This window comes from Chelonoidis abingdonii, chromosome 11 (genome assembly GCF_003597395.2).
Source record: "Chelonoidis abingdonii isolate Lonesome George chromosome 11, CheloAbing_2.0, whole genome shotgun sequence".
Lineage (NCBI taxonomy): Eukaryota > Metazoa > Chordata > Testudines > Testudinidae > Chelonoidis > Chelonoidis abingdonii.
Window position 1 is genome coordinate 40455580 of NC_133779.1, and position 22476 is coordinate 40478055.

Below are 22476 nucleotides of genomic sequence, written 5' to 3' on the forward strand. Positions count from 1 at the left end.
GACAGGCAGGCGGGGGCAAGGCGAACGGGACTGGAAATGGGGCAGGACAGGGGGGGGGGCAGGCAAACAGGGACTGGAAATGGGAGAGGGACAGGAGGTGAGGGGAGCAGGCCAGTAAAAGGGGGACTCAGGAGGTGAGGGGAAGAGCAGGGCAAAGGAAGGGGGACTGGAAATGGGGCAGGACAGGTGGGGGGGCAGATGAACAGGGACTGGAAATGGGGTGAGGAGGGCAGGCCAGAAAAAGGGGGACTCAGGAGAGGAGACAGGAGGTGAGGGGGAGGTCAAGGCGGAAGAAGGGGGACTGGAAATGGGGCGAGTGGAAGCTGGGGGCAGGAGAGGGGGTAAGCGTGGCTGGGAGGAAGGGGGGGCTGGCTGCAGATGGGGAGGATGGGAGGTCAGAAGCAGTGATGACTGTCTGATCAGAGGGGTGCTATGTGTTACTGCATTGGCAGAGCCGAGAGAGATGGATGACCGTAGTGGGGGGGCAGGAGAGTGTGGTACCCTTGGCAAAACTGTTGCCGAAGCAGGGCCAGCATCTCTCTTCACGATGTTTGGCTCGAATGAATTATCAGAGGCCCTTATTTAACCCGTTATACCTCCAAAATTGCATTTTTAGAATGAAGGTCCAAACAGCCCACCATACTGTGTTTTACACATGATGCTTAGATTCCAAACTCTGTAGGTCATTGTCTTACTTCTTGTTAACCTCTTTCTATTGTTTTTTTTCACTCTACCAAGATTCTTCCTGCTGCAGCACGTTACAGCCTCCCCCTCGCAGCCCAGGACAATTTCCATCCTCTCAGATGCTTTGGGGCAGCCTCCAAGCACCAGCCTGTCCTTCAGATCTGCAGGCATCTTCCAAAGCATCCCTAGACACCTGTCACCATGGAGCCTTCAACAAATACGCACCAAGGCACGCGGGAATGAATATCAGCCAAAGAACCTCAAGCGCAAGCGGACCCATGGCTGGATCAAGCGTATTAGAACTCCCAGTGGTATCGAGGTGATCCTCCGACGCATGCTGAAAGGCAGGAAATCGCTGAGCCACTGAGTGTTGTAGCTGCAGAATCTGTTGAGCATGAAATATTTTAGTCAAGCCTGAATAATCATCCGCAGCTTAGACTTTTAGAGTGAACCAGCCTTCTTCTCTATGTAACACCCATGAGTGACTGACTATTCCCATCATGTTATAACGTGGTGAAGAATCATGGAGTGCTACTTTGACAGATGTAGGATGCTGCTTTTCTTTTCCACTGGCTTCACTTGATGGCTAATTATTTTTAATGGCAAAATTATTACAACTGGTGGGAGTAGTTCTAAGGTAAAAAGTATGCATCCATGAGGCGTAATTACAAAATAATAAAAAAAATCATATCAAGCTTCCTGCATTAAGTTTGTTAATGCAAAGCTATAGGGGGGAAAAAACTGTTTTATTTCTCTTTTTTTCTTGTGGGAGTAGCAGGCACACTTCCTTCTTACTCTAGAAGCCTTAAGGGAAGAGTTTTCAATCTGTGGATGTGCAATTAGCATTAACCACAAGACAAGGTCTGTGACTACTCCCCAACATACCCAGCGAACGGTGTGCTGTTGACTCCACTCCCCTCTCCCTATGTTACTCACTAAGGACCCTATCATGCAATGTGCTGAGTGCCCTCAGAGCTGTTTGAAGAAAATGAGCACCTTGCATGACTGGAGCCTAAAGCAAGCATGGGGTAGGGTTCTTTTTTCTGTCAGTTTAGGGCCAAATCTTGCAAAGGAATATGTACCCATGAAGAGTTCCATTGCAGAAAGTCCAGGAAGCCACAGAATCTACTTGTGTAGACTTAATTGCAGGATCTGAACCTAGTGGTGGAGCTGCAGTCCTGCTATAAACTACAGCAGCAGTACATGTTGGTATTGTTTTCCTATTGCTCTGTTAGCAAGAATTTCTTTTGTCATTGGGTAAGGATTCCAATGGCCAGCTTCTTAATGGCACCTGAAAAGCGCCCCAACACCTCACTTAGCACACTTTGGCTTAGTCTGCTGCTGTGTGGGGGTGAAATTCACATCTGTGCCCAAGAGCCCATGCAAGGCCCCTTGGCATTGCCTAAGTTTTCCACTTAGTCCCTCAGTTTAACACTCCTTGGAGCATAGGCTTTGCAAAGACCTTGTGTACTGGGGTAAATTTCACACTGAGTGTGAGTCTGTGAAAGCTTTTAAGAACAGAATCTACAGTCTATTTTCAGGATTCTCTAAATATGTGGATCAAAATGCAGGTTTTGTTCAATTTAAAAAAAAAATTGACATTGAATAGAAATGTCCCCATGGTATCTTAATTAAGACAATTTTTGATTTTTAAAAAACTATGTAAACATTCCTCTAAGCTGTTGCAAATGCTAGCATAAGACAGACTGTAAAGTTGACAAGTTTTAATTTCCCTCTCCGAGTTTAATGCAGCGTGACAAGTATGCATGGCTTACTTGAGGGGAAATTAGATGCAAAAACTACCACTAATGCAGCAGTAAAGGTGAGATTCATGTTCATGATATTCAGGAAATTCCAGAGATTGAGATTTTCTACCACAAAGTGAATTTAGCCAGATTAACAATCAATACAGGAAGGCCTGGAGCCACAAAGTGCCCGTTATAGGTTCCTTACTCGTCAGGGACTGAGCTTGAGATCTCTTGAGCTGATTTTATAAACCTTTCAAGATGACCGTTAAAAATGTTGGCCTTGATACTTGAAAGTGGAGAGGAGCCTGAACCTCTTTGGGACAGCATGTGGGGCAAGGAGTTGGGGCCTGTCTGACACAGCTCTCATGCAAGTCATCTTCTTCCAGAAGAAGTTCGACAATATAACTTCCTTACCCAGACTCCCTAGCAGCTGAAGGAATTGTATGTAGAAGTCTCCAGGAGCACTAGTCATGGTCATTTCCAGAGCCCTCAATTTGAAAAATGGGATCCAATAGGAGGAAGGTGGTCAGTTGTGCTTGGGAGTCAGCTGTAGGGGAACCTAAGAGCAGAACTAATAATTCAACACCCCAAACATCTGAGAGCCCCTCTGCTTATGATAAACAATCAGTTTGGCATGATCCCTGAGAGGATTACTAGCTAGTACAATGGTTGGTACCATATCAGTTCTGTAGCTACTGAGATGGCTGGCTGGGGCAAGTGAGTTTTTTGTGGGGAGGGACCTTGTTCATTTGGTACCTGTTCAAGGAGCACAACACACCATTTTATTAAAGGTTATGCGCCTCTCCAGAGGCATGTAGGCAGGGTACAACTTCTAAATAGAAGGATTATGTTGCTTCCCCTTTCCCCTGATGACACAGCCTCTGCTTAGTGCATTTCAAGCATACTTTAATAAGGAAAGAGAAACAGGATGAAGGAAGCTGGATGATTGGGAATGACTTGGGACTCTTAAGCAAAGGCTGCCAACTGTACATGATTTTTGGAGTCTTGTGATGTGCAAAAATGCCTGCTAGGGCCCAATACTAATTTTTTTGTGCAAGGATCTCAAAGTACTGTGCTAATTATTTAAGCCTCACAACCCCCAGTGGCAGAGAGAGATCGTTCTCCCTATTTGTCAGAAGAGGAAACTAAGGCACAGGCTGAATTTAAGAAAGGGCTGAGCAACCACAGCTTCCATTTAATGGGAGATTCAGGTCTGCAGCACTGCTGAAAAGTCACTTATCTAAGACCACAGCTGGAATCAGAACTCAGCAGCTCCTTGATCTCAGGACAGTGTGCAGACACCACAGTGACTATCTTAAAAGGCCCTGGTGCGCTTCCTTGAAATGAAGAGACTCCTACAGAGTGTAATTCCAGCTGTGTTTATAACCCATGTAATATTGACCTCCTGAGGTCCCTTCCAGCCCTGGTGTTCTATGATTCTATATGTAGAAAGCAAAGTCCAGTTGAAAGAAGTCCAGCAAAACACCTGCCAACTCAGCCAGAGAAAGGATGGAAAAAGGCATTAGTAAGAGGCAACACTGTTTTTATAACACATCTTCTGTCATTTTTTTTAATGGATCTTTTGCATGGAATGTGGAGAAATTAGAAGTGGAAGATACTAACACTATCATATCAGTGGCCAATGCAGGATTGTTTCCCACAGTTTATTTGCCTGGGGTTTGGCAAGTCCTAGTTTTAAATGCTTCTGTTTAGGAAGCTTCTGCTCTTTCAGCAGTAATTTCTCACAGCCTAATAGAATACTCATCCTTAGGAACTTTCCCCAGTGTTCAGTCTAATGTCCCATTTAGCCTAAGCCAAAGTTTTATATGAGTGGGGTAGCAGCATCTGTTTTTCATATTCTGTTTTTCATCTGATGTCAAGCTGCTTTTTAGGAGTTTAGCTATCATATCTTAAATTGACCTTTGCTGTGGCAACTCCTAGGATATGGGACAGGTTCTCAGGAGGTCTTTGTCTCAGTTCATTGCTTCTTATTTTCAAAATTAACCTGAAAATGCTGTTTGCATTGGTGTTTTTCATGTTAGCCCCTTTGCAGGATGCTTCCTCATTTGTCAAATATAGGTCATTCCCTCAGCTAATGGCACCAGTTCCTGTGGAATGGGTATGAAGATGTCCCCTTGGCCCACATGGAAGGTAGTGATGGTGAATCACTTCCCTCAATGGCATTGTTAGGGGCAACAAATGTACGCCAGGCCACCAGGAATTTAGCACTGGAGATTGACCAGATGATCCTGTCATCTGTAATTGCTACAAGGAGTGGAGAACACCTATGAAATAGGTTATTTTTGATTACTGATTTAATACTGATTACTGACCTTAACAATCTTGATTTAGGGTCAGATCTGACAATCGGATCAAGTAGCACTGAACTGTTGTATATCCCTCCTTCTGATGTACCTTGTGTCTTTTGTTCATCCTTTCTCTGTTCAGACTGCAAGGTCATTGGTGCAGGGACCTGTCTTATTACATGTCTGTATTGCAATGTGCCCAACACATTTTGGGTGTTATCCAAATAACTCTCATAGATTATTCAGAGATAATTAATTTCTGACTCATTATAAAAGATTAAATATTCTAGACTTTTGCCCCAATGTTGCAAGCTGCTTCACCCAGGCAGACCTCTGCACCCCTTAATGGGACACTTTGTGGATACAGGGGTTTGCCCAGGCACAGCAGCTTGCAAGATCAGAGCTTTATTAATGAATTGAGTTCTTAATTATGAGTGCTTAATAATCAATGACTTAATTCTAGTGATTTTGATTATGAAGTATTGGTTATTGATGTTTACTATTTGGAATCTATGGCTGTTTGATCAAATGGTGGTGGTTATAAGCCATTACTGATAGGTTAATAATTATAATTAGTAACATATAATTGACTAATTATGACTTGAATACTGATACTCATTAATAATTGATTAACATGTGTTGTTGCATATATATTATTCATTATTATTAAATACTTGTTTGTTAAGAACGAACCATAAATTATTACTGTATTGATCCTGGCAGCAGCCAATAGCCTCCTTCATGGGAAGTGGGAAGGCAGGTGTTCGTTACTGGGACTACAGCTCCCATGAAGCAGCGCGGTCGGCCCCACATCCGGGTCCTTTCCCCCTCCTCCTCCTCCTCCTCCCGCGAGCCTTAGGGGCCGGGGCGGGCATTTCCTGCCTCAACCTAAAGGGCTATTTTCTTGGCAGTTTTGAGGGACAGGTCCGGTGGCCAATAGGCCTGCAGTCTTGGCCAGAACCACCCAATGGGAGCGTGAGGATCCGGGTGAGGGGCGGTCCGGGCAAGGAGGCAAGTTAGGCTGAGGAGTGGGCTTTTAGAAGTCGCCGTGCGGCTGGGGCAGCGGCGGGGAAGATGGTAGGTGGCTTGTTCCCTCCCCCGCCCCCGATACAAAATGGCGGGTGAGGGAGGCGGGGTGCTGGGGCTGCAGCCTCAGTAGCTATGGGGACCCCCGGGGAGAGGGCCCCGCCCCCAGCCTGAGTGGGGCGAGGCTCCCCTGGGGTGGGGCCGCCACGGACACACGCCCCCCCCCCCCCCCCTCCCGGGCTGTGGGGCAGGCGCCCTGAGGGGAGGGGGTGTGAGGGGAGCCCCCCCAGCAGCCATGGGCCTCGCCTCTCAGGGCAGAGCCTTCGTCCCCCTGCAACACCCCCCAGGGCCAGTACCTTCGGGGGGGGGCAGCCACGGCACCCAGGGGCCCCGTCCATGGGGTTTCCCTAGGGAGGGTTCAGCCCCCCCCCTTCCCCAAGCAGCAGTTTCTGGGCCTGTTTATTCAGGGAGGGGGTGACTGGGGGAGGGGCTGCAGTAGCCGTAGGCTTCCCCTGGTCGCCTTCCCTTGCAGCCATATGAGCCTTTCTAGGAAAGGGCTTCGGTGTTTCCTTCCTGGGCCTGGTTAGCCGGGGGGGGAGGGAGGATCGCAGCCCCCTTCAGGCCGAAAGCCTGAGGTAGCTGGGCTCGGGGGTGGGGCTCCTGCCTCTGCGGTTCTCGCCGCCCCCGACCCCCGGCCTCATCTTCAGCATCTCCACTCCCCCAGGGGCCTGATGTGTCTGAGCGGGATTGCTGCATTCGCTCCTTAGGATGGAGGGACAGGGGCAGATATGGCCTCTCCATCTCTCTGCTTAGAGCTGTGGGCTCCAGCCGTAATGGGATTTTTGGTCACATTCTCAGGAAACTGCTTGGAGGTGGGGTCTTGCTGACACGGGAGAGGCAGACACTGCCTCCCTCAAAGCAATAGCAGTGGGAAACTAGAGAGAGAATCTCTAGACAACAGCATAGTCATAATTGCATCTGGGGTTACTGCTGTGGCACCTTCCCTCAAAATAAATGGGGAAATGCCTCAAATTTGAGGATCTGCTTCATTTCTTGACTCCTCAGGAGATTCCTTAGCTCTTTTGGTTTGACCAGGGCATTTGCCCTAAGGAGAAGAAAAAAGCAGAAAGCTGAAGTAGAGAGTGCCCCTTTTGAATGTGTCGGCAGTTTTTTTAGAATCACTTTTGTTTTTCTGCTAATATCTCAGTTATGGTGGTTACCCAGTAAACGTTTCCAGTGGTGTTGGAGTTGAATCATTCGAATAATTTCTGCCCTGGGAAAAAATAGGGTGATGGCTAGTAACCAGGGAAACTCCAGCTCTCACTTGTTCCCATTAGACTGGAGCTAAGGTATCTTGGTGCTGCATGTAGTGTTAAATGACTAGCTAGATTCCTGTTTGCAGGTGTATAATTCTTTGGCCTGCACAAATCTGGTGTCTGTGTTGCATTTGTCATTTTTAATTGGAGAATCTGAACAATGAAACAAAATCTGCAGAAATTATTCCTTTAAAAAAGATCCTGCATGATTTTCATACCATTAATTTAATGGCTGTCATTTTGAGTCTTCATCCTATATTTGGACTCTCATAAGCCTAGATGCTTAAATGTGGGGACAGCTGTACGTAAGCTAGTAGGCACCTAGAAACACATTACCATGAAAGTAATTAACTAGAGTGCTTGCCGCTCCCCCTTATTCTGAGGGTGAGGGGAGGGAAGAACTGCTTCTTTTGGATGTTTGATCAGTTTTTATTGCCCTTTATCAAAATGGATTCCAACTGTGTTCTTTACAATAATTGATTCACTGTTTAAATGGCATTTGTACATTAGTAGGTCAAAACATATAATGTGTGAATGAGGGCATGGCAGAATAATTGAAAACTAATGTTGCTTTAAGCTGTCTTGCAGCCTGTTCAAAGCAGTGCCAAGGAAATATTTAGCCTCATCTTTAAGTACTTATAATGGTTCTCAGTGAGGAAGCAACATTGCTTTTTAGCAGATGATACAATCCCATTTGAGGCCCAGTAGTCTCACTCTTTATGTAGATAGCCTTACTTTAGGATTCATCAGGAGCCAAGACCAGCTTTTCAGTTTTCTGCCACCATTTCCTGAATAAAATTACTAGTTCTAGTTCTGTTCTATATATTTTGTGTAAAGTCAAGGAGTGCTACAGAAACGTGGTGATGTCTTGGGGTCCTAACAGTTGGCGTGCACAGCAGAATCTGAAAACAAGTTTAGGCTCTGCTGGAATAGAACTAAAGACCAATTTAGATCATGCTTTCATTGTGCTAGTCGTTGTACAGAGAAACAAGAACCTGCCCTGAAGAGCTGGCAAGCGCTCGATAGATAAGGCAGATAAACGGTGGGAGAAAGGTAGTAGTATTGTCCCCATTTTACTGATGGGCAAAAGAGGTTCGTTATTTGCCCACGGTTGCACAAAAAGTCTGTGGCAGAACTGGAAACCGAGACCCAACTGGCTGAGTCTAAGTCCAGTGCTGTAATCATAGGACTGTTTTTCTCCTAAAAGCAAGCTTGGGAGGGAATAAATTTAGAAACAATGTAATTAACTTTTTTAAAACAAGATCAAAGTATAAATAGTACTTTGGAGAAGTCTTGACTCGAGCCTATTGCTTTGAATAAGCTATAACAGCTACAAACAGAAAAGTAATTTTTCCCGTTAAGAGATTTTTAACTCCTTCCATAACAGCAGCATTACAGGAGGACTCTATCTTCTCTTTGTTGCATGAGACATGGGTTGAATAATTCTGCTGATCAGAATTATCTGCTTCTTTGCTAATCTTTAGAGTTGGTTCTAAAAAAGATAATATATTAAGCTTATATTGTAAGTTCTGGAGCAGGGTCTGTCTCTTTGTTACATGCATGTGTTGTGCCTAGCATAATGGGGCCATAATTTTTGACTGGGGCCTCTAGGCTTGACTCCAGTGCAGATATTAAATCTGCTTTTAGAGATGGGGATTTAGGCTAGTTATTTTCCTTCATGACCTTTCATACACTCATCTTCCTTACTTATTTTAAGGACCCACAATTCATGGATCAGGACCCCATGTTAATAAGCACTACAAACACAAAAAAAAAGACAATTCCTTCCCCAAAGAGTGTACTTGATGGCTTCTTGTGATATCTGTCCCCTTGCTTCCTGCTACTTAAAAGATGCAGCTGTTGTCAGGAGTCTTTCTTTTGTGACTGAAGAGGCTTCAGAGTGGTTCTGGATCTGGTATATGGCTGAGTTGATTACCATTATGCCCCCTTTATTGCTTTTAGGACAAACACCCCTCCATCCATATGGTTAACTTGGGCCTGGTCTACACTGGGGGGGAGTGTCGGTGTAAGGTACGTCGACTTCAGCTACTGGAATACCGTAGCTGAAGTCGCCGTATCTTATTCCGACTTACCTCCCGTCCTCATGGCGTGGGATCGACGGCCGCGGCTCCCCCATCGACTCCACTACCGCGCTTGCTCTGGTGGAGTTCTGGAGTCAATGCGGAGTGCGTTGTGGGATCGATATATCGCGTCTAGACGAGACGCGATATATCGATCCCCGATAAATTGATTGCTACTCGCAGATACGGCAGGTAGTCTGGACGTACCCTGGGGGTAAAGGGCCTCTCCAGGGCCACTGCTGCTGTTATGCTGGAATGCTTCTCATGAGGCAATGCTGCTGTTGGTCAAGTGTGTTACTCTGCTATGAAGACTGAACCAGACCTCCTCAAGAACTTGAGATTCTTTGCATGGAAATCACCACAGATTGTGGGCTGGATCCTGCACACAATTACCACTGACGCCACCAGGAGTTAACTCTGTGCAAGGGCTGCAGGATTAGGCCATTGAGGCTGTGTAGTTCTTTTGCCTTCCTGAGACTGGCTCCTTTGTGTTTATGCAGCTCTAGTAACAGCTGTCGGTTTGACTGTGCATCCTAGGCCGCCTCTGTGCTGAGGATTTTATCTGCTGGTGTAGCTATACTGGAGTAGGCACCTAGTGTGCAGATTGTGTCGCGAGTTGCACTGGTAAGTTTAATCAGACAGGTTTACGTATATACATATATTCTAGGGGGTTGCCTCAGTGTAGCTATCTTGTTTGAGAACTCAGCTCATTTTAATGAGTAAACACCATTTGTAGAATAATTATGATGTATTAGGTGGAAGGTTAATAGTTCCGCTGTCAGGTTCCCTCACTTTTCAGGCCATAACAAATCCAGAGTGTTGGCGTTAAGGACGTGTTTTGGCTGTTGAGATCTTTTAGATAGATGGCTGCTTGCTACAGGCTGGGCAAACTAATTCTTTCCTACTTATTCTCTTTGCTTTACTGAGTACACAGTGATTCAGTATTTCATTGCGCAAGTACAGGTCTGTCTCTAAGTAAAACTCAAAGACACAGTCAAGTCAAAATTGGCCCAGAACTTTAGCAAAGTGAAACCAAAATAAATGCCGCTGTGATTTTTTTTAATTTAATGAAATTTTGCAACTCAAATGTAACAGCATTGTACTAGTGTTTATGAGCCAAGAAAGCAAAGGTGCTTGTATTTAAAAGTAAAAATGTCGATCTGTTTTCATTGCTCAGGCTGAGGTACAAGAGTGTATGCAACGTAAATAGCTCAAGTTTTGTTTTAATCTAACCTATTTAAGAGCACTAATTTTCTTTAAATGATTAACTTTACAATTGCCCCTTTTAAATCAGTCGTCATGCCTCTTAAGAAGTGATTTCCCCAGTTTACCATCCTGGTCTTAAAAATGAGACCTTACTGCACATCTACATTTAACTAGTTTTGTTGTTTTTTGTTTTTTGTTTTAAAAAAAGCCCTCTCTATCAAAATGGATGTAGCTACAACAGAGCCTTTCACTGGAGATTCATACGTCACTTAGGTTGGGGAAATAGAGATGAGATGTACACATAGGACTGCAGAATTTGTTTTAAGAAAACCAGTGTTCGTTCTGAATATTTGGTATTTGACCTCATAGCTGCCAACGTACTTCCAAATGGTTTTTAAAAAAGGAAGCATTATTGACATGTGCAACTCCCTTGAACTTCTTGCTCATCCACTAATTTTTTCTTTACTTGCTTCACTATTTAACCAAAGCCGTCTTCTGTCATTTTAGGCAGATTTTTTGAAAGGATTACCAGTCTACAACAAAAGCAACTTCAGTAGATTTCATGCAGACTCTGTATGTAAAGCATCGGTGAGTATTATATCTAAACTCAATCTGTCAGAGGACACTGGTGCTTCGTATGGCCTCTAACTGGGCCTTGAGTCTCTTAAAATAAGTTATTACTGGTATCATCCTAAGCGACAAAATTGCTCATCTGAGACTGGAATCCTAGGAGGGGAGATTTCCCAGACATGAAATTAATGTACTTCAGAAAAATGCAATATCAGCAGAGCCAAAGCTGCGTGGCATTCCCTCCCCATGTTTTTACATTCTTAGTTTAACATTGGGACTGGGGCGCATATATGATAAATGGACCGCTTTTTACATGTGAAAGAATTTGCAGCTGCATAGTTCAGTGAGACTGTGGTATACTGCATTGCCACAATTTTATAGCATTGCAGTTGAGATGAACTTGCTGTCAGGACTGAGACCGTTCAGCAGCCTCAATTGTATGTGGATATTTTGCGTGTGTTTGTTTTTTCTCTGCACTGTAACGATTCTAATACTTCTACAGAACAGAAGACCGTCAGTATATCTTCCTACAAGGGAATATCCATCTGAACAAAGTAAGTATGCTCCTTCTATATTTGAAGCTTCATGTGTACTAGAACTTTTATTTTGTGTTTGAGCACATGCCAGATTTTTAACATTAATCTCATTTGATAGCACAAAACAGAATTGTTTTTTAAATCTGTATCAGATTTATGTGGCCTGAAAGAGTATGGATGCTTAACTTTTGTGTCCGCTTTTGCACATCTTTTTCTCTATCCTTATTGAATGATTGTAAGGACAATTAAAATGACAATGATGCTGTCACTCCTTAAAAGGTTCAGTACCTGTATGAAGTCTTGGTCACTGTACTTTGTTTTAAATGTTATCTCTTAGAAATGCCTTCAGAGTGTGTTTTCTTTCTTCAACAGTCATAGTAACAGAAAAGACAAACATACTTTTGCGTTATCTACATCAGCAATGGGACAAAAAGGTATGACTATTTTTAAATTTAAAACTTCATATCTGGTTTTAAAGTGCAGTTTGTTTTGGTTGCTTCTACTGTGTGACCACCAATGCCTGTAATTAGTCATGGAAAATACATAGATACTAAATTAAGTGGAAGACTGAGCCAACCCTGAATTTCTCAATTCTACCGGAAAGCGCTTGTGATAAATTTTCTATCCATGGTAGACTTTGTTCTCACTCTTCATATTCTAGAAAGAGAAAAGATGGTCCAATGACTAAGGCGGTAGCTTAGAACTGGGAGGTCTCAGTTTGATTTTTGCCACAGACTTTCTGCATGACCTTGGGCAAGTCACTTAGCCTCTTTGTGCCTCAGTTCCCCTTGAGACCATAGTCCTTTTATTAGACTGATAGGACAGGAGAGTGGAAGCCACAACTCCTGGGTTCTTTTTCTGGCTCTGCTGTTGACACATTCAAAGGTACCCAGTGAATCATTTCCACATACTGACCTGTAAAATCATATATCTTGCTTACGTCACAGGGTCACATTAATAGTACATGCCAGGTGTACATGTTATAAAAAATTCCTAGCACGCATCCTGCCTCCGAGTTTGTGCTCTGCAGGCACAAGTGGGTACAATACAAGACACATACTGTGAGGAATGGTCATAGCCACAAAGCTTCTGAGAGCAGATGTAACTTCAGAATGTGTGTGTTTGGGAGGAGTACATGAAGGCTGTTCCAGAGGTACAGAGCAGCAAGAAAGCAGGTTGGAGGCAGGGAGTGGGAGAAGGAGAGACAAGGAGCAACTGAGAGAAGTTTGGGCAAAGCATAGACATGGAGGAGGAGTTGAAAGAGGAAACACAGATGGGAGCAGAGTTGTTAGGAGTCTGAAGCTGATGAGGTGCTTCAGAGTGATGATGGAAGCCAGTTGGGAGGTTTGAGAAGTTCAGACACTGGATCAGAGCAACAGGATAAAAAGAGGTTCTTATTAAAGTTTTTAAAGCACTTGAGCTCCTTGGAATAAAAAGAAGCTAAGAACAAAGGATTGTCCTTTAGCAGCTCTGCTGGGGCAGGAGAGCATTTTACAAGGACAATTCAGTACATAATTTAGTCCAGCTTTGGACAGAACTCTGGTGTTCACAAGAAGATGCCTCTGCTAGTTCATCTACATCAGCATCTTCCCTCCCAAAGACCTTTACCAACTACTTATGCAAGATGTATCATTCAGTATGGAAATGTAGCCGTCTCTGGAGTGGAATGTTGTGGAGGACTTCATTGACGTTCCTTTCTCTTTGCTTCAATCAGAATGCAGCAAAGAAGAGAGATCAAGAGCAAGTGGAAATAGAAGGTGAGAATTCGGCACCACCACGGAAAATTGCTCGGACAGACAGCCAGGACATGAATGAGGACACTTAAACTCTTGCTCTGTCCTACACTATTTTGCAGGCGCTTCCTGTTTTGTCTCAAAATGTGTAAATTTCCGCACCCCTTCTCCCCCCCCTCCACTATGCAGCCCAAACCACTTCTGACTTCATAGGAGCCAATGTATTTATTTTTTTTTCAGTTTTTATTTATGCTGTAAAACTTACGGAGCAATCAATGGTGGAACAAGTCAGCAAATGATGTAGTGTAACTTTAATCCTTTTTAAAAAAACATACATTATCACTTTTCCAGATTTTGTTAAACCTGTTGCTTAATTAACCCAGTTTGCCATGGAAGCCTGGAGAGGAGACATGACTTTATGGCATGCAAATTCCAGTGGTATGGGCTTTCTGATTCATATACCCACTGGTATATTACAGTAGTCAACTCTGTATTGGCTGTAACCAGTCTAGCAGTAATTTTGGGGGGGGGGGGGGGGGAGGAGGGGATGAGGGGGCTCATCCGCTCTGAAATGTTGATCCTAAAATCAGCACTGTACTAGGAAATCCTGGGGGTCATTAAGGTTATGCTGATCTTATCAAATGTGGTCAACTTGAGAGAACAGTTGTGGTTTTTTTGTTCAGCAGCGTATGTTATCACACGCATCAATGGTCATGGAGAATTCAAGTGACAGGTGTGTTGCTTTGGTTGCTCTTACATTTTAACAGCCTTTTGGTCTTGAATGGACTGGTATGTGCAACTTCTCCATTGGAATAAAAAGGATACTTTTATCCTACTGAGTATTTGATCAACAGTGTCTTTAAAATGGCAGCCGGTGGAATGGAATTGGTAGGTCTACCTTATAATCTTGTTTGTTAAATTTGAGAATCAAATTGGGTACAGCTTGGCATCTAGATTGAGAGAAAGGAAATAGCCAACCAGTGATTCTGAAAAATCGTATATTGCATGACTGGAGCTGAGTACAGGACTTCTGGATGCAAAGTAGCTGAACAAAATGAGCTTCTACAGTCTATATTAAAGACAGACCCTCTTTCATTTGGACAATGACAGTTCAATACCTGTCATCTGTAACCCTTTGCTGGCTATCTTCAGTAGGCACCAAATACAAAACCCTCAAGATGTCTAAGTGGCGTCAAAGGAAACCAGCATAGTTGGTTGAAGGTATCTCTCTCTCACTATTGACTGTCCATTCTGCTTTTAATATGAAAAGCTGAGTCTGTTTTTAGATTGATATCTAGATTGTTGCCTTCTATTGCTCTTTTCCTAGCATCTCTGCTCATCCGCAAATTCTAAACAAACTGAGTCCAGAAGCCATGTGAGCCTCTTTCTAGAAAACCATGGGTAAGCCTAGTTCTGCAGGGAGTTTGACTGTGGTGGTTAAACTCAGATGAAAGACTTGCGAAGACAGGGCTCATGCTGCCACCTTCACTACTGTGTCCCGATCAGGCCAGCGGACAGAACTTGTTCAGAATAAAAGCATGATGGGAATGAAAGCCATCAGCAGCACAATTTATCTTATGAGCAGGACTTTGTGAGAAGCAGGACATAGCCTCGCTTATTGCTGCATTTTTTTCAAGTGTGTACAAGTAGAATCAGAGCTTAGCGCCTATTCTTCATCTCACTTTTTCAGTGAAGATCATTGTTATTTAAACCTAAAATTGTACCTGCCCTTAAAATAGCTGTTTTGCTGTGGCAGTTCCCCTCCAGATTATCAGGTTCAAACACCAGCTGTGTTGGTGAGGACAAAAATATGGTTTTACAATTTTGTTCTACTGGCAATTGTAACTTAACAGAACTTCTTTACCCAGAGCTGTGCTGCCAAAAAAATGCTGTCGTGTGAAATACAAAAAGTAAACGGAAAATGCTATGTTAGCTTCAAGGACATGTTGAAAGGTTTGTAAGATACCAAAGGAGGAAATGGGCGTAGTGCTGATGACAAAAGTTTAACCAATGCTGTGTTTTTAGCTACGTTTGAGAGTTCTAGCCTCGTTTATCAAGTGCTGTTTAATTCCTTGCTAATAGAGAATTTGGAGCTGTGCTGACCTCTCTGCTACAGCAAGTGTAGTACCATTAAAGATTTGGCAGTACCGTCCCTTTCTATACCCCCATCTTTGTTCCTTTTACAATAAATGGGACCTTCCTGGTAGCGGAGCCTTTGAAATCTTACAAATAAATTTTTTTTTGTTTAATTTACCAAAAATCTCTGCAATTCACACTCTTAGGGGAAAAAAATAGTTGCCTTTAGCTTCCTGAGAGCAAGTCTGAAGCAATGAGGAAAAAAAAAGCTTTAGTTAAAGAGAAATTCTTGAGTGTCCTTTCAGTCAAACTATTGGATTTTGCTTTTGATGTTAGCTGTACACAAGCAGCATGGATTTCTGATGCTCTCAAACAGGTATCATTGCATTTTACTGAAAGTTTTGGTAGTCTTGCTCAGCTGGTCAGAGTTCTCCAATCTGAACTGAAAGCCTCCTCCCTCACCATCCAGTTTCCATGCTGCTAATGGCTTGAAAATGCCACCCTCAAGCTGCCACACATTCAAAATGTTTCCACTGCTGTTTAATACATGTATATTGGGTTTGTGTTGCATGTGAAAACCTTCCACCCAATTGATTGTCTGGTGTCTTAGGCAAATCGTACATTAAACAGAGATCCAGAACTTCTCCAACAGTGTTCAGTTTGTATAATATGTAGCTCCTCTAATACTTTCTGATTATCCTGTGTGACAAAGTTCCTCCTCTACCTTGGTGGGTCCTGCGCTTATTGGCGGATTTTTTTTCACCTCGGTGATCTTCCCCTCTTGCGGAACCCACAGTTTGGGTCAGTTCGTCCTGTGTCTGATCAGGAGTTGGGAGGTTTGGGGGGAACCTGGGCCCGCCCTCTACTCCGGGTTCCAGCCTTGGGCCCTGTGGATCACAGCTGTCTATAGTGCCTCCTGTAACAGCGGCATGACAGCTATAACTCCCTGGGCTACTTCCCCATGGCCTCCTCCAAACACCTTCTTTATCCTCACCACAGGACCTTCCTCCTGGTGTCTGATAACGCTTGTCCTCCTCAATCCTCCAGCAGTACACTCTCTCACTCTCAGCTCCTTGCCTTCTTGCTCCCAGCTCCTCACACACAATCCTTGCTTGGCTGCCTCCCGCCTGACTGGAGTGAAGCTCCTTTTTAAATGCAGGTGCCCCTGATTAGCCTGCTTGTTGGCTGCAGGTGTTCTAATTAAAAAGTAGCTATCTCTGCCTTCTAGGAAGGTCTTAATTGGCTCCAGGTGCCTTGATTAACCTGGAGCAACTGCCATTTGGTTACCAGGGTACTAGGGATTTGTTTAGCCTGGGGCTAACATACCTGTTTCTCAGTACTTTACTGTAGCCATCTGGCCTTGCCCCATCACACCTGTTACAAAGTGACTGGGATTTAGTTACCCTTAACGGGTATTTTGTATATGTCTGCATAGTGGTGTTTTTATTGTTTCTAGTATTGAGGTATATTGTACAAAATTTTTATAAAACTTTTTAGAAGCTTGTCAAAAAGATCAGAAGAGAATTTTTGGAGTGAATAGTGTGACTTTTAGCAGAAATTGGAGCTGCAGGAACATATTTCCCTCTTTATTTCAGTGAGAAGTGTAGAGGACGCTGAATCCTAGGAATAGCCTAGCAAGCATCTGCTCTCCCCTGCAAGGCAGGTTGCTCCTGTACTGGATAGCATTGAAGTTTGTGCTGTCTCTATTTAGTAATCTCTCAGAGCAATTGGATGTGATAGGTAAATCTCAGTTATTTCAATAGCAACCATCGCCTTTTATTTAAACAAAGACTGGATGTAGTGGGTGTTATCACAAGATTAGTGACTGACAAGGCAAAACCAAAGATGTCTTAAACTAACTCCAGATATCAAATGTTGACTTCAGAGGAGTGTTCGAAGGGATTTTATTCTCTTCCCCTCCCCTGGCTCCTAATCAACTTTTGAAGTATAGAAGTTTGAAAGGGAAGTTGTTTGTTTGTTTGTTTGTTTTTTAAATAAACTTTGGCACATGTTCCATTCCAGTGGTCATAAGTAGTCCTATCTGCTCTGCGAAGGCCCTATTTATTTGTATCAGTGGCTGGCTCTTCAGACTTGCCGGTTGCTTTCTTTTATCTGTGTCCATTGTTCAGTGTTCAAGACATTTCCTTGAGCAAACACAGGGACATACAAAGGAATATTGCAAATGATGCTGAGGGAGGATGATCTGTTTTGAGTAAAACTGGCAGGCTGGTAAGGGCCACTGTTGGTGCTTAGAGTCTGAGAATGTTTTTGAATGCCGTTAGCCATAAGAGCACTGAATCCGTACTCAGTTAGAAACCAAGCTACAATGGTGATCAGAAACATTGTGAAAACCTTGCTGGACAGGGTGTGTTTGTGAGGAAGAATCGACCAGCTCCCCTGTCTGTTTAAAGCTTTGGCTAGACTCTGACCTATTTTCCCAGCCTGGACAGGGCATGAGGCTTTAGGATAGGTAGAGGATGTCTACGCGGCAATGAAAAACTCACAGCTGGCTTAGTCGAAGAGGCTGTTTAATTGTGCTGGAGCCCAGGCTGTAGGACCCTGTGAGGTAGGAGGTTCTTAGAGCTCAGGCTGTAGCTCAAACATCTACACCACAGTTAAACAGCCCCTTAGCCTGAGCCCCACAAGCCTGATCAGCTGGCATGGGCCAGCCTTGGGTGTCTAATTGCAGGGTAAATGTAGTCTGAGAGGGCAGGGTGAAGATTCACCAGTACTACTAAAATGGAACTGTGTTGTAGCCAGGTTCACTGACAACCGCTGGTCCTCTAACACTTGTGGCTGTAGTGTAGATTGGGCCTTAAGTACCAAACCATACAAGCTGAAAGCGTGTTCAGAACCAGGTGCTGAGCGTGGTTCTGGTTGACCATGCAGAGTGGCTTGTAATTCTTTGAACACTGTTATGGTCTGGAGCTCCCGAGAGGATGAGGGCCTATGTACCAATCTGTATGCTATTTGCATTGTTCAGACAAATCTCTTGTGTACAGTTTGTCGCTTGGGGGGTGGTTTAAACCTACTAAATCGAAGTGTTGCTTTTTGTTCGCTTTTCTTGGGGGCTACAGGGTTCAGAAGCTCCTGGATTCTTGGTGGCTGGTGTCTTTCTCTAGGCATTGTGACTCTTGTGCCTTATACAGTAATTCAGTTGTTAACACTTGGGCTGTTTCCTGTGTTGAGGCAGAACTTTGGGGGCTTGCTGGAAAAATCCTAAATCTGCTTCTGCAGTAGCTAGGATTACTTTGGAGGAGCTCATTTCAGAATATACCTTTTGAAAATAGATCTGACTATACATCGTCAACTTCTGCTTATCGTGGACAGGTCATACAAATGGGCCTCGGTCATAAGCAAAGCTGCCATTTACCATCTAGCATTAGTATACCACTAATGTGACTTTATTTTTCTGTTCAAATGTTATGCTTTTTTCTTTTTAGTTTTGCAACTATACTGATTATATAATGGCCTTTTCTTTCCCTGATTTATTGACTGGCATCTGGCAGCAGGGAAGTTATGCTACACTATGGCTTTGACTGGAAGGATTCTTGGTGATTGTCCTCTGTAACTTTTGTGTGTTATAACTTCCAATGTATAAAAAGTGTGTGATTTTTGTTTTTAGGGGGCCAGGTGTATTTGGGTTGGGGTGTGTGTGTGTGAGGATTAGGTTGATAAACATGCCCTATAAAGGATACTGCATCGTTTGTTTACTCAAGCAGACTATCCTTCATACCATATTGAATGCACAGTGAGCGATCTCCACTCAGCTGGTTCACAGATGAATGCTTGTCCTCCTTGTAGTGGAGAATTTAGTCATGGATCTCCTCTAAAGATTGATCTGGTTTGGAGCACTGTTTAGTACCACTAACCTGCTAAGAAATGTGCGACCAAAGCCACATTTGCAGATAGGCTACTTGACTTCCTTACTGCCAATTGCAAGCTTATGTAGGTGGATGTGCTCATTAGAACCGTACTACTGGCTCCCTGGAGTACTCGCATTTTATATCCACCAGCCTACATTTCTCGTTTGAAAGGCCAGCAGCATTGTAGCTCTCTCCTGCATTGCTGCTGAGCTGTGTGTTCATGGATGTATGTGGATCCTTCAGTGGAGTTCAACATCACACTAGCAACATTAGAGTTGAACTTGCACTTCTCTGTTAATTCTAGTTTTCTTGTTACAAGTTTGGGATGAATATTTCCTTCGGGTGTAAAGAGGACTGAACTTGGTCTGTACAGGAGAGCAACTTTGTAATTGTGACTTTAAAAGTGGGAATGGACAAATGCCAACCTTTCCATTTGTTCTGCACTAAGATTTTTTTTTTTTTTTAAAGCAAAGCTTCTCTGCCCCCTGCCTGTGCCTGAATGTGGTGAGTGAAAAGATTAATCATATGTACAGATTGGCCTTTTCATTCAAACTGGTGCAATTCCAGTGATGACTCTTAGGTTCTGTAGAAGGGCAAACTACTACTGAAGGTCTTAATGTTTTTTGGAGGAGTCCTGGTGGACTTATCCTTTTATGACTGAGTTCAGCTTTTATCAGTGTAAACCTGGGAGTCGCTAATTAGCTGGTGGGATAAAAGGGCCATGTTGTCACAACTTTTTTTTGCTTTTTTCATCTAAAAATTAATTGATAGCTGAGGTGGGGTGGTTGAGTAAATCAAATGGGATGAGTCAACCCCCACCTGTGGTCCTGGGTTCTAATGCTGTTCAGGCCACCTGTGTACAAATGAAGTTTTGTGTGTCACTATCTTTTTGTCTCCTCTACCAAACAAGGACACACTTCAACTCAATTGGCGTTCTGTGGTGAGAGTTGAACATCCAGACTAGAATAGACTAGTTGAGAGGATGAATCTGCCTTAACAATGAGCTGTGCATGGTGGGGAGGTTAACCTGCGCCATATCTGGCTGGAGTTACTGCTTTGGCGTTCTTACGTGTGTGGAAAAGTTTCGTTTTGAGCGTGAACCGAAATCCTCTTGCTGGGTATATAGTGATGACTTCTCACTGGCCAGTTTGCTTCCTATATTATGAATACTACACTGATAACTGGTCCTTGTAGCTGTCCAGTGCACCCCAGTGCTGTAATCTTGTGGTTGGTTGTTTATAACACAAATCTAAATGTGCTTTGCTTTTCTTCCTTTGGGAAGTGGAGGGAGCTCTAACAGTGTAATTAGTCAAATACTCTTCCTTGCTTTGCTGAGTAATGTGTGATTAAAGCTCAATATCTTCATCCCTGAGATACTAGCAATGATTGGCCATTTAGTTATTTAAATACACACGCATACTTGTTGGAGGAGGGCAGAGTAAACTACTTCACTTGCTAGCCACCTGCTTTGTTCTGTGACGATGGCTGTCTGGCTTGGATTGCAGAAGAGTCCTGACAGAAATGGATATTGATTCTTTACTTAGAAGAAGTGACAGAAAATACTGCCATGCAATCTGAAAGGAATGATCCGTGGTGCTTGTCGGCACTGCATCACCCTGCACAGTACGGCTGGGCTGGACTTCCAAATACATGTGTTTCTTACGACGTAGTGCAATGTGTATAGTTAAAAAGGGTTTACTGGGTTTTTATTAAGACTAATCTACGTAGTCTCCTTGGTCAGTTGCATGTAACAGCTGAATGTATGGGATTGGGCCTTATCTTTCTAGCCATCCCAAATTGCTTTTACGTCCGTTACAGTCTGGAATACAAAATCCCAGGATGATTTTATTGGCAATACACAGTGTATTCCTTGGAGCCTGTATTACTTACAACCCGTCTTTCTGCTTGTGGACAAGAAATACCTGCTGCGTTCCAACTCAACCTCTTCCCCCTTACTCTTTTTGCAAACACTGTGTCTTTGGGGCAGGGGGCAACGTGTTTTCCTGAGGAGTTGCGTGGCGATAGAGGGGCTGCTGTAATGGAGCGACTGTAAATATTCTGTTCTAGTTGAATGTCACAGCTGTTGGATTTTGCATTTATTTTTAAACTCTTTCATGTTTGATACTGTGTATAATAAATTTGCAGAAAGTAGAGGATTACAATGTTTTTTTCTTTCCCATTCCTCCTCTACCGTTTTTACTTCAGTAGGGTGAGACAACTGCTGCCTGACTACAGAAACTGGTGCATGAGTGACTGGTGGACTCCCAAATCAAGCTGTCACTACAGGCTTGATATCTTTTTTTTTTTTTTTTTTTTAAATGCTATATTCCTGTCTCATAACTTTACCGTGTGTGAGTGCACGGAATAATAGGTACACAAAGAAAACAACTGTTACTGATAGAGCTGCTTGGAAAAACTGAGTGAAGATTTTCCATGGGAAAACCCAGTTCAATCAAAATCAGTTGCCAGTTTTGCAGGAAATTTTGTTTTGGAGGAAAAGGGCAGAAAGAATTCGACAACAGTGAAACATTCCATTTTGACATTTTCTAAATAAAACATTTCTTATAGCAACAACTTCTCATTTTGAATTTGTTGTATTACAGATTATAAAACACAGTCAAATGGCAAGTTTTTTTGTTTGTTTTTTTGCCTAAACAAAACATTTAGGTTGATACACAGCAATCAAAAGGAATCACTGTTAGGAATCATTAGTAAAGGGATAGATAAGACAGAAAATATCATAATCCATGTTACGCTAATACTTTGAATCCTGCATGCAGTTCTGGTTGCCCCATCTCAAAAAGGATATATTCAAATTAGAAAAGGTACAGAGAAGGGAAACAAATGATTAAAGGTATGACTAGCTTCCATGTGAGATTTAAATCTGGTCTCTTCAATCTGGAAAAGAGATAACTAAGGAGGGGTTTCACAGAGGTCTATAAAATCATGACGCCAGTGGAGAAAGTGAAGGAGTAAATGAACACTTCCTACTCAACACAGGGGTTTCCAATGTGGTGCCCAGGGGCACCATGGCGCCCACCGGGGTGTCTAAGTGTGCCTGTGTACTGGCCGGCAGACAAGCATCCACTGAAATGTTGCCAACAAACAGCGTCCTCCAGAGGCATCACTGTCAAGATGCCGCCAAAAATCGGTGGCAATGCCTCTGGAGGACGTTGCTTGTCGGTGGTATTTTGGCAGCGAGCCTATTGATGTTGCCACATGGTGGCATTTCGGCGGATGCTCGTCCACCACCATGGTCCTCCGTGGCTCGTTATCTGGCACCTGCCAGATAAAAAAGGTTGGGGACCACCGACCTAACACAAGAACC

At 43.5% G+C, this 22476-nt stretch overlaps 2 protein-coding genes across 3 annotated transcripts; both read left to right on the plus strand.

Annotated features, from left to right (window-relative positions):
* Positions 1–79: 79 nt before the first annotated feature.
* MRPL34 (mitochondrial ribosomal protein L34) lies at positions 80–1379 on the plus strand. Its single transcript, XM_075071363.1, has 2 exons — positions 80–97; positions 683–1379. The coding sequence occupies exons 1-2, from the start codon at positions 80–82 to the stop codon at positions 1049–1051; spliced, it is 387 nt and encodes a 128-aa protein (XP_074927464.1). The 3' UTR covers positions 1052–1379.
* A 4257-nt stretch (positions 1380–5636) lies between these two features.
* DDA1 (DET1 and DDB1 associated 1) lies at positions 5637–21376 on the plus strand. 2 transcript variants are annotated; one of them, XM_032797155.2, is made up of 6 exons: positions 5637–5815; positions 10875–10955; positions 11440–11491; positions 11846–11907; positions 13188–13230; positions 21354–21376. In XM_032797155.2, exons 1-6 carry the CDS (start codon positions 5813–5815, stop codon positions 21359–21361), a joined length of 249 nt encoding a protein of 82 aa, XP_032653046.1. In that variant the 5' UTR covers positions 5637–5812; the 3' UTR covers positions 21362–21376. The 2 variants fall into 2 exon arrangements, with proteins under 2 accessions (XP_032653046.1, XP_032652910.1); XM_032797019.2 differs by lacking the exon at positions 21354–21376 and having other exon boundaries at positions 5645–5815; positions 13188–21299.
* Positions 21377–22476: the final 1100 nt, after the last annotated feature.